A 12,107-nucleotide genomic window follows, 5' to 3' on the forward strand; every position below is an offset into this window, starting at 1 on the left:
TAAATTTTTACTTTTCTTGAGTAGAAACAACATTTCCTGAATATATTTTTTCCCTTTCTTCCTGCCAATTTGGCTAGAGAAAGGTTTTCTTATCCTGAATCCCAATGATGAGATTTGAAGAACGAGAGATAATTCCATTTAAATTGATTAAACAGTTAATTAAGTAATTATAAGGTTCTAAATTTGACTCCATGTGAAAATTATTTATTACCCCACTTCATTTGAGCCGACCAATTATAAGCAAACTAAATAGAAACGCACTATTGAGTAATCGTTGTGAGTAAGAGTCGGGGAATGGTGAGAGAAGAAATGAGAGATTGATTGGATGGAATGAATTGATTCTTCGCGTAGCAATTTAAAAAAAAAAAAAAAAAAAAAAAAAAAAAGTGGTCTACACAGAAAGTATATTCGTCTAGGAGCTGCTGCAGTTAGATACAATGCCTACATACCCTAAATTACACTCAGCACACAAAGTACTGCACATAGGAAACAACGGCAAAAGCTCGCTCCAAAAGAATGGATTCAGGGTTCTTGTGTAAAACTTACTCGAGTTCTGTTTCAGAAGCCTAAATCAATTGTACAAAAATGCTGCAACGTTATCTCGCCTCCGAGGAAGACAACTCAGGCAATCATTTTCCTATAAGCTTGTAGTAGGCATATAGACCAGAGCCGATGAAACCGAGAAGCTGCCCGATGACATTCAACTGGAAATAAAGCGAAAGGAACTTGTATCTTAGTTTCAAATGTAATACAACCGTGGAATTTTCCATTTTTCTAGAGAAACGGAAAACTGGAGAATTGAAGTAAACATGGTAATATATGTTCTGTTCTCACCATATCAAATGGAAGACCCCCAAAGATCACCCAGCCAAGTGAAATGGTGAAAAGATCCTACATAAGAAGAATTATTGACAAATTATTAGTTTTAGCTGTGTCGCCAGCAATGTGGGAGCCACCTGTAATAGGTTTCCGTTTCTCTTTTTTTCCTCACAAAATTGTGGTATATTGGGTTAATCTAGGGAATATGATGCATAGCATATACTTGCACGTAAACAAACCTTTAAATTTCCACAAATTGTCTGTGTAAGCGCTGAATTTAGAGTGGTGTTCAGGAATATACTGTAATTCAAGAAGAAGGCCAAAATGCAAGAGAGAAGCATTACAACCTGCATATTTATACCATATATAAGTTAGAAGATGTGACATACTGCTATATGCACATAAACAAAATGAGAAAGAAAAAAACAGATATTTAAAAGTTATGGTCCTCCTGGATTTCAAAAATGATATTGCTAACATCAAGAGTTTTAAAAATGGGCTTCAAATACAGCATCAATTTAAGGGTGAAAAACATATTATGATAATTGCAATTTTCAGTGATTCCAATCACAGCAATGAGAAAGGTCAATACAGGCACCAAGTTAACAGAGAAAAACATTATTAATTTCCCAGTTTGTTCTTAAATACACAAAATATAATTACGTGGGGCTCCAGGATTTTATCAGCAGATGGTGACAAAGGAAAGTTTTAAAACTTATGGAATAACAATAATTGGAAATGTGCAGCAAAGGGTGGTCTGTATGGGGAGGGCAGAGGGTGAATTTATTTAAAGACAAAAATTGGATCTCTCCACTACTCCATGAGAAATTACTTTGTTCTATATTCTTGCATCTTCCCCATGTTTTTTATGAGATGTGATTCACTAATCACTGGTTCAGTTCTATTATGTTAAAATTTAATAGTTCTCTGTAAAGAAAATGATCGAAATAAATTTCCACTACTGCCAAAAGAAGTCACAGTAATAAAATTCTACATGTAGGCTACTATATTACATATTATGGTTGACAAGGTTGCAACAAGAACCAAGTCATTATATTTTGCTATGTCCTTGAGATGGAAAACAGATCTTACCAGGAAACCAGGTGAAAGCAAAGATGGAAAATTAAAGGTCATCATCAAGTCACCCCTAATAAATGTCCAGACAAGTAAAGCAGGCCCACAAACAATCCCTGTAACAGGAAAATCCAAAAAATCACATCTAACCATTACTAGGTTCTCTCTACAAAAAACAGGAGGCTTTGGGAACAATTAAGAAGGTAGCTAGAGTGCACATCCAAGGTAAGGACAAGAGAGCAATACCATTGCACCACATAAGGCCAAAGCTATTAAGCCCACTTGATTTTCCTGGATGAATCAAAATATCAGTAAGTATAAATGAAGTTGCCAGGAAAGATAGCAGCAAATGGATGAGTATATTTACCAATCCGAGCTATAGTTGCGAGATATATGGCGGTTGTGACGTTGGCTAAGAAAACAAGAAGATAACCATACAAGTCGAATGATAAGTCCCGAGATCCCGCAACAAATGCACCGAACACAATCAATGCCACACTGAAGTAACCATTAGTCAAATGCACAAATTAGAATGTAACACTTCAGGTAAAAGACATCGCATCTATCATCTGAAAAATGGTACATATTTGATTTTATCCCCATCAAACTTTTACTACTTTTTCTTATCTTCATTTTCATTAAGTTTTGCCAACACAACTAATAGTTGTCATTTTAGCAAATCCCACTCAGAGCATCCTTATCAATGGAGATATTTCGCGGTTTTTGAAGGGTTTTTGTAAGTGTGATTAGGAAAGAGAAAGTGGGAGGAAGAAAAAAAAAACAAATATGATTTTAAAAAATAAAAAATAAATAAAAAATAAAAATAAAATAAAAAAAAGGCTGTCAGGCGCGCCTGACGCGCCCGCATGGGCGCTGCTGTGTGCCAAACGCGCACAGCAAGCCACAGGCATTAAATGTTTTTATTTTCTTGGAATCCTAAATATCTCAAAGCTTGCAGGAGCAACTAATTCTTTCTCTCTCTTATTTCTCTCCTTCCGAATTATCTTTTACTGTTCCAAGAACCAAGCAATCTCCATTGATGTAGATGCCCTCATTAGCCATGTATTTTAAAAATAAATTCCACTTCAGTTATTAACATTTGTTAAGAGTCCACATTGAAAAATAAGAGAGAAACATATGGATTTATAAGGTCATGGTTAAACTAGCTAATTGATTGGATTCAATCTTTTAGTGCGATTTGGCCCATATGCAATACAACCCAGTTGAGTGACCTCGGCCCAATCTTAGATTCTAACAATGGTATACTTATAAATAACATAAAAAAGAAATATCAAAAGATAACTTTAACACCTTACCTTCCGACAACAGGCCGTGTATACCTCTGCTTTGCAAGAATATACTCCACTATCATAGTGAAAACGACAGTTGTCCTCCTGAGAGTTGTATACATTGGTACATTTACTCCCCGAACAGACTCCATAGTGACTAGCTTTCAAGGAGAACCAGAAAAGGCAAAAGTAGCATTCATTTAAGAGAGGAATTGAAGTAATATATAAAAAAACAAATTTAAATATAAATGAAATGTGTACCATATACAGGAGATAGGTCACAGCCAAAGGTAGGGTATCAATCACTGTCTTTAAAGGTACAAATGTTTTAGAATTATCAGATGCTGTTGGGGCTTCACCCAAATGAAAAGAAATCAGTTTCCAGCGTCGTAACATGTAGAGAAAGCAACATGAACATATCATCTGCAGGAGATATCCAAAGGGTGCAGGGGTAGAAAAAATAAATCATCAATGCATATAATGAAAAACAAAAAAAAATTTATAATCATGTAAATTGACATGAATGTGCAGGAAATATCCAGAATAGAATGAACTTGCACATTCAAACGTGAAACTTCCACAATTTAGTTTTCAGAACATTAAAAGAACACAAGCTTGTAAAATATTAATTGTAGAAGGATCATAAATGCCCTAATTTACATAGATAAATGTCTGTCTAAACAATGCTAAGAAAGTGGTAAAGTGCATCTCTATACAGTTGTATAAGCTTTTGTTGTTACAGTAGTTGGGAAAGCTGTGGATCAGTTCAGCTTTTCAACCAAACAGCAACAGGCATAGAATAGATCAGGTATACAAGTAACAAATAGATACTGGCGATGTTACATCTGAATATCTTAGGTAGTGCTAACAATGAGTTCTCTAAATCTTATACTTGTTAACTGAATCTAAGGAATGTAAAGGGTAGAGGTGGCATACTGCAGGCCAACCCAGAAAAACCAAAGGCTAGACCTGTATATCTGTGACTTGGATCAGTCAGTTCAAGAATGAGTAGGTTGTGAGAGTAAAGAATTCATCTAGAATAAATTTGGTTTTCTTTGCAGATTCAGATGTTCAATATTTGGTCAACCTTAAACCCAAATAAATGCCTGATTGATAACCAATCTCCCCCAAAACCCTAAGAAATTACATCACAAATCCAAACCCTGCCTCTACTAAAATACCTAGAAGCTATTTGGGTCCAAGGATATGATCTCATATTCACAATTTTGAATAAACACAACATTTAAAGCATCAATTGGTAAATTTAATTATATATCTGCACCAAAAAAATGCAATTTTGGATTCCCTTCAATTTGAATTGATTATCATTTATCAACAATGGAATTTCTTCTTGATTCAGTTTTTGGAATATACGCAGAGTTCTAGTTGAGTCAAAACTGAGCCAAAGAGACTGAAGAGTTGTCCAGTCCTATTCAGTAGACCATAAAGCTGACTTTTTCATTTCTTCCTTGGATTAATATAACTACAAATTCAAGTTAATAGAGCAAGCATAATCAAGTGTTTCTTTCATTGAAAATAGGAGTGAAGTCCATGTTGTTTCTGCCCTAAGTCCCCCCACATACAAAATTGAAACTTTGGTGATTGACAGGTTCACTTAGAATATGTATAACACATCAGAAGGATGGAAAATAAGTTCATACGAATGGCATATTGGCAGTGGCTGCTGAGAAATAGATTTAAATGATACCTGACATAGTGTAATCACACTTGCAGATGGGAAATTGTATGAAGAAAGAGCTGCTTTGTTGAACAACACTAGAAGAACTGTAAATTCAAAGAAAACACTATTTTAAATGATGACCATCAGAGCAGGTGAATCAATGAATACCTATCATCAAATAGCTTTGCAACAAAAGTACAAAACGTCATTCAAAGTAAGATATTATCTAAATAAACAAGGGGCAAAAAAGTAGGGATATTTTCACATATTGAGCTGTATTACTCAAAGGGATCATTGATACTTGAGAATATGTGATTGAACCTTATTGGTATTGAGCACTTCAGTGATGAACCCAGGAAAAATCTCAATTCATAGACAATAGAGTGAAATCAGAACCATGTCCTGAAGCTCAACCCCAAAAGCCAGAGTTCCATTAGAGCAAATTAAGTCATTATTGCCTGATAAGGAGTACTAGACACTAGGTTGTCATGTTTCAAAACCATTTCAAGCTTTAAGTCTAGCATATATAGCAGAAAAATCCATCTGCATAATATCATAAATATCTAATCCCACAATGTAACATGAATTGTTACAAAATGAGTTCAGAGTATTCATGAAGCCTTTGTGAAAAAAACAAATGTCGCTTGTAGAGTATGGTAACAAATCAAACCAATTCCACGGGCGAGCAACCTCAGGGGAAACATCAAGATCAGCTTCAAAGCAATTATATATATGAGTACATCATAACTCAAAATTCTCTCCCACTCCACTAAATTAATATACCATCAACTTAAGGACAAATCAGTTTCAAATTATGTTAAATTATAGTAATAAATTGAACAAAAGAAAACTTTTTGGATTCAATTTTTTATACCTAATACTATAATAGCATGCTATAAGTTCTGGAAGGTTTTCATTCAAGATCAGGAATTTAACTAATCCTTTTCAGATAAATGAACTTTCACAGCTTCTCGCTGATGAAAATTAATCGGGGAAAATATAAAACAGAAGAGAATCTTAGTATCCTACTACTAAGTAAAAGCAGAATAAAGACTCCTAAACTTTTAATTGTTCAAGACTTTTCACCATGAAACAGGTGTAATTTCTTCAAATTCAGAAATGAAAAGAAGGAAGCTTTAAATTTGAACAAGTCAAAGTCAGAAAATATGCACCAGCACAGGACATGTAAGAGATGGCAGCGTAAGCTCCGCGCTTGGTCATCGCCGATCCTTTGAAAAGTTTCTCCTCCGTCGATCTATCCGCCGGCGCAGAATCGGCGGTCGTCAACGGCAGTAGCGCAGGGTTCTTCATCGAATTCGAAGCCATTATCACACTTCAGATCTCTTTTCTTCTTCTTCTTCTTCTCTCTCTATATATGTATATGTATACACGTTATGTATTTATATGAATTCGCGTTTGAAGTTGGTTAAAAAGCTCCGTCAGTCCGTCAGAGATATTCAAATCCTCCGAAATTTCATAAGCTTTGATCCTCCGGCATCACTTCCTTCGTACCTTGCACGCTTTTTCATTTTATAGTTTTTTTTTTTTTTTTTTTTTGGTAATTTCAATTTTCAGATTTTTCTTACATGGAGAGTGGAGACCAATTTCCTGAAAATAAATTTTCACTAAATTATTAAAGTATTAGCAAATTTTCATGTGAGGTGATTTCAAGGATCTCAATCCAATTAGAGAATTTTGATTTTATGGTACATGGGTTTAAAGTATTGATTGTATATGTAATTTTGCTATATAATGATATTTTATATTTATATAAGGTTTAAAGTGATATGGAATATTCCTCGAACTAACTAATTTGTACGTACTATATACATGCTTAGTCTCCGGTTAAGTTATCGAGAGAAATTATTTTCGATCATAACTGACCTTATAGTTGATCGCCTTGACCTAAGCTGGCAAAACGAGCATAGGCTTAACACCCAATAGTCTTTGCCCGCCTAAAGGATCCTCCCCGACCATTTTAGGTCGGAACGAGCTGTCCGACCTTCTCCATTTAGAAAGTTAAGCCTTTTTCCCCTTAGTTTAAGCCATTCGCAGTGAAAACGAGGGCATTAGGAATCTTAGCACACGTGGGGAAATCATCAAAGCCCCCGATCTTCCCCTATGCATGAATCACGTGTGTTGTGCATGCCGAGCCTCCAGCATGTGTTCCTTTCACACCCCCCCCCTATAAATACCGCATTAAATGCTAGAGGGATGGACTTTTGGCGTTTCCACATAACCATTGTCAGCTCGAGACCCTCTGACCCACTGTTACCTTTTCCGAGGTCAATAGCTTAACGCCTTAAACCAACAAGCAAACGACTAAAGGATCCATATACGTTCCGACATACTATCTATACGTATTTGTGGGAACGATCGTATTAACCACATCATAAAGTATTTATGATATATGTAACTTTGTTATGTTTTTACTTTATTTTCGAGTGTATTACATTTATGCTATATTGCTATAAAGTATTATATATATGACTTAAAGTATTGATTATCTATGTTACTCTGTTATGTTTTTACCTCTTTTTTTTCTGCAAATTATTTATTACAGTTTTGTTATAAAGCACTACATTTATATTATAAGGTATTATATATAAGGCTTAAAGTATTGATTGCATATTGCTATGTTATTATTTTATTTCTTACAAGAGTTCTACTACACATACTCCCAAATTCTACCCCCTTACTTCTACCCCCTGATGTGGCAAATAGAAATTGGTTATTTTCATCATGTGGATCCACAGAAAAGTGTCTACATAAAAAACATGTGAGAGTGAGTGTAAAGTGGGACTACACCAAATATTTTCCTTCTTACAAATTGTCTATTAGAGTTTTGCGACAAAGTGTGCTATATATTATTATATATATGGCTTAAAGTATTGATAATATATGCAATTATGTTATTATCTTACTTTAATTCATGCAAATTGTTTATTACAATTTTGTTATAAAATACTACTTTTATTATATAAAATATTATATTCAAGGCTTAAAATATTGACTATATATACAATTATGTTATAACCCTTTAAAAAAAAAAATATCCGACATGCCTCACGGATTAATACATGTGAGATGGTTTCACATGAGACCATCTCTTTTACAATTTGATATACAACTTTTAATTTAATTACCACATTTTAGTTAGTTCAACTAAATTTTTAACAAAAAATAAAAAGAAAGAAATGTATAGTTCTAAACTGAAAATATGATGCATTTTAATTACCTAATTTTTTTTTTATTAAAATTTGATCAAAATGACTAAATATTGCAAAAGGGTAAAATTTTTGCATCAAGTGTGGTTTGGAGCATCACTCATCGTATGCTCATTTGTAATGTCTTAATGCATTATTAATGGTGTTGGTTTATTTAAAATAATAATAATAATAATAATAATAAATTAGTTATTTTATATTTATGTTATACAATTTTTTTTAAGTTGGAAGAAGATTGTAAATCATTCAAAGTATTAAGACATTCAGAAAAGATTCAAATTCATTACTTGAACTCAAGTTGTATAAAAGGAGGGTTCATTGCCCTTGCCCCTTGGACGTTTCAACTTTCAACGCAGTAGTCAGTCATATTTGACGGTCTTGGTCAACTTTTGCAAACCAGGCGTCAACGTTGACTTGGTCAAATTGGGCTGAATAAGGCTACTTTTGGATCTTAGAAACCCCAAATGGTCCCCATCAAACCAATGTTAACAGAATATCTGAATATGTCAAGATAAGCCCAATTCACAAGTCATTGCAAGGCCTTTCTTGGCAAATTTTACTGTCGACCATGAAATAAATACCGTGTTATACCATGGGCCAGGGTCCACTTTGCAAGTGTACCCTAGACCTAAACGATGTTGAACTGTGTAATTTTAGTATTGAAATTATGAACTTGTCAAACGTAAATTGTGTTTTTAAGTTAAAACACATCACAAATGTATTAAAAAACACATGTATTCAAAAAAAAAAAAAGAGTTAAAACACATAACAAATGTAGAAGGGAATTTGCGAATACAAGACTGTATTAAATTTTTAAAAGATTAAATTGTGTATTTTTAGTATTGGAATTGACTGCAGTATTTGAAAGGAACATATGAATACAAATTGTCAACTTTTAAAAGGTAAATTGTGAACATTTAGTATACAAATTATGTATCTACGTCATTTTCGACCCGAGTCCACAGAATAATTTGCCTAAATACCATTATAATTAAATTTCAGTTTCATTTGGTAATACTGCTTTGTTTTTTAGTTTCATTTTTCACGTACACACACATCTCATTATAAGAATACCAACTTATCATTTTAATTCTACTACAGTTTCATTTGATAATACATTATTGCATGAGCTCTATTTTTCAATTTCATTTTACACACACTTGTTTAGTTATAGTTTAATTTCATTTTATACACACATTAGTTACATTATAGTAATACTAAAGTATCATTTTAATTATACTACAGTTTCATTTGACAATACCTTATTGAATGACCTCTATTTTTTAGTTTTATTTTTCACACGCTAGTTTTATTATGACAATAATAAAGTATCATTTTAATTCTATTACAGTTTCATTTGATGATCATTGTCCATACAACGTTACATGGAGTTGTGGACCATAGTCGATTGTATAATAAATGACCTTTCTTATCTTAACACAAAATGACATTATATCGTGGACTACTGATACATGTTCATTTTTAGTATACTAAATGTTGTTTTTAATGTATTATAGGTTATTTTTAGATAATACACTAAAAGTGAATCTATGGTGTATCTACTCCGTATAATACAACATAATGCATATAATTATGTAGTCTATGTACAATGTTGATTGTTATAATTTGAACCGAATATATACAATGGACAAGACAAATATATATAAAAGATGGCACAGAGCCTTTGTATTGTTTTGAACTTGTTTTGGGTGACTAGAATATAGTGCAATGCTTAGATAGCTTAAGTAGTTGAGGTTCCTAGCAGTACAAGCTACTATTACTAATGTCTCTACTAGTACAACATTTTAACAGGGCGTTTGGTTGGGAGGGGGGAATTAGGGGGGAAAAGAATTGTAATTCGGTGGAATTGCAATTCAATGAATAAAGTAGGAATTGAAATTACAGTGTTTGGTATGCAGAAATAGGAGTACAGGGAATTGAAAGGTAAGAAGTGACAAAATGACTAAAATGCCCTTATGTTTTAGTAGATGTAGTAGTAGTAGTAGTAGTAGTAGTAGTAGTAGTAGTAGTAGTAGTAGTAGTAGTAGTAGTAGTAATAATAATAATAATAATAATTTCAAAATAATAATAATAATAAGTATAATAATAATAGTAATAATAATAATTCATTCAAATAATAATAATAATAATTCTTTCAAAATAATAATAATAATAATAATAATAATAATAATAATAATAATTCTTTCAAATAAAAAAAAAAAAAGACAAAGGATATAGGAGGAGGGGCAAAATTGTCTTTACACCAACAAATTGCCCCTTCTCTCCACCGAATTGCAATTCATGGGGTACTTGCAATTCATGGGGGTACCCCATGAATTGCAATTCCCTCCAACCAAACATTGTAATTTAGGAATTCAATGAATTGCAATTTCTCCCAAACTACATCCAACCAAATAGGCCATGCAACCAAAACATTGGTAGGGTTTTTGGACAAGTTTTATGTTGGTCCCAGATTGTAATGAAAACAAGTAAAATTATATATGTATAGTTTAAAAAAAAATTATTGGCGACAAAAAAAAAAAATCTAAAAAACTTTCATTGAGGTTGCTCTTATATAACACGATAGCACATACATTTAGTCATTTACAATAAACATGGAGGCGGTTGAACAAATTAGGCAACCTTAACCCTATATTTGATAATGGAGTTAATTCCATTTTTTGTTATAGATTTATAGGTGATAGTCCACTTTTAGTAATTTTTTTTATTGAAACATCCTCATTTAGTCCTAGTATTATTGTGGTATAACCATTTTTAGTCATTCTTTAACAAAATCGTTAAAATGACGTTAAATACAAATGTATTTCAATCTTTTTTATACAAAGTAGGTTGAACCATTATAATTTTTATGTTTATTTTTTTAAAAAAAAATTCATAATTGAAGACCGAAATGCCCTTATATTTAACAATATTTAAATTATTTTGGTGATAAAGGGTAAAAAATGATCATGCCACAATAATACTAGGACCAAAAGTGAATGTTCTAATAAAAAAAAAGGGCTTAAAGCTAATAGTGGATTGTCACATGTAAATCTAGGAACAAAAATGGGATTAACTCTTTTGATAATTTATACGAGTTTCTTAATCCTATATTTGATAATTTATGCTATCAATTTTCTTAGTCTTTAGATTAGATGAATTAACTGAATTCCAATTGTTGAGACTTCATCATGTGTTTTAATTGTTTAAATGAGTTGCGAGCTATTGAGTTGGTATTAATTTAGGTTGAGAACGCGTGCCTAGTTCAACTCAATAACTTCTCTACTAGACACCAAAATTGAGTTGAGTTTACAATCCACATCCTTAATTGTACTACTACACCATCTTTAATTTATTGGACCTAGCAAAATTAAGGGTGCGTTTAGTTCGCACATATGAATCGGAATCGGAATCGGAATGAGTATCAAATACTTAGTAATGATAATGAGTTTTGGTGAAAGTATTTAGCATGTTTGGTATTTGGGTGGAATGTGAATGAGGAAGAAAGGAGAAAGGGAAATCAAACCCTTATTTAATAAGGGTATAAATTTTCTCATTAATAGGTATTCCAAACCCATAATAGTATTCTCAAAACCTATCAACCAAACACTAGCAATCACTTTGATACACATCCCTTATGTCTAAACCTACCAACTAAACACAGCCTCAGTCTTATCATCATGACTATGCTATACAATCACGTCACTGAATTGAATCACCCAATCTTCCTTTCCTTGATATGAATAATAATAATAATAATGTCCAATCTTGAAAAGTATAGATGGATGGTTCAAGAAATAGGATTAGGAATTAGGAAACAACATATGACAGAGGCATTCATGCATCTTCAAATTAGGGGGCAAAAGTTGATGGCTGCTGCTTGAGTATAACAAAACCTAAAGGGAGTTTTTAACACTCAAACTAAATTCAATGATTGTCTCTCACTACATAAATAATGCCCAAGAAAATGACATTTCAAATACAATGAGATAAGTTTTTCTTTTTAATAATTTAATT

General features: G+C 32.6%; 1 protein-coding gene across 1 annotated transcript; it reads right to left on the reverse strand.

Annotated features, from left to right (window-relative positions):
- Nucleotides 1-387: 387 nt before the first annotated feature.
- LOC116005522 (UDP-N-acetylglucosamine transporter UGNT1) lies at nucleotides 388-6,372 on the reverse strand. Its single transcript, XM_031245734.1, has 10 exons — nucleotides 6,036-6,372; nucleotides 4,891-4,967; nucleotides 3,444-3,605; nucleotides 3,210-3,343; nucleotides 2,261-2,391; nucleotides 2,140-2,184; nucleotides 1,912-2,009; nucleotides 1,059-1,166; nucleotides 835-891; nucleotides 388-704 (listed from the first exon to the last, which is right to left on the reverse strand). Exons 1-10 carry the CDS (start codon nucleotides 6,187-6,189, stop codon nucleotides 630-632), a joined length of 1,041 nt encoding a protein of 346 aa, XP_031101594.1. The 5' UTR covers nucleotides 6,190-6,372; the 3' UTR covers nucleotides 388-629.
- Nucleotides 6,373-12,107: the final 5,735 nt, after the last annotated feature.

Source organism: Ipomoea triloba, chromosome 15 (genome assembly GCF_003576645.1).
Source record: "Ipomoea triloba cultivar NCNSP0323 chromosome 15, ASM357664v1".
In the NCBI taxonomy this organism is placed as follows: Eukaryota; Viridiplantae; Streptophyta; class Magnoliopsida; order Solanales; family Convolvulaceae; genus Ipomoea; species Ipomoea triloba.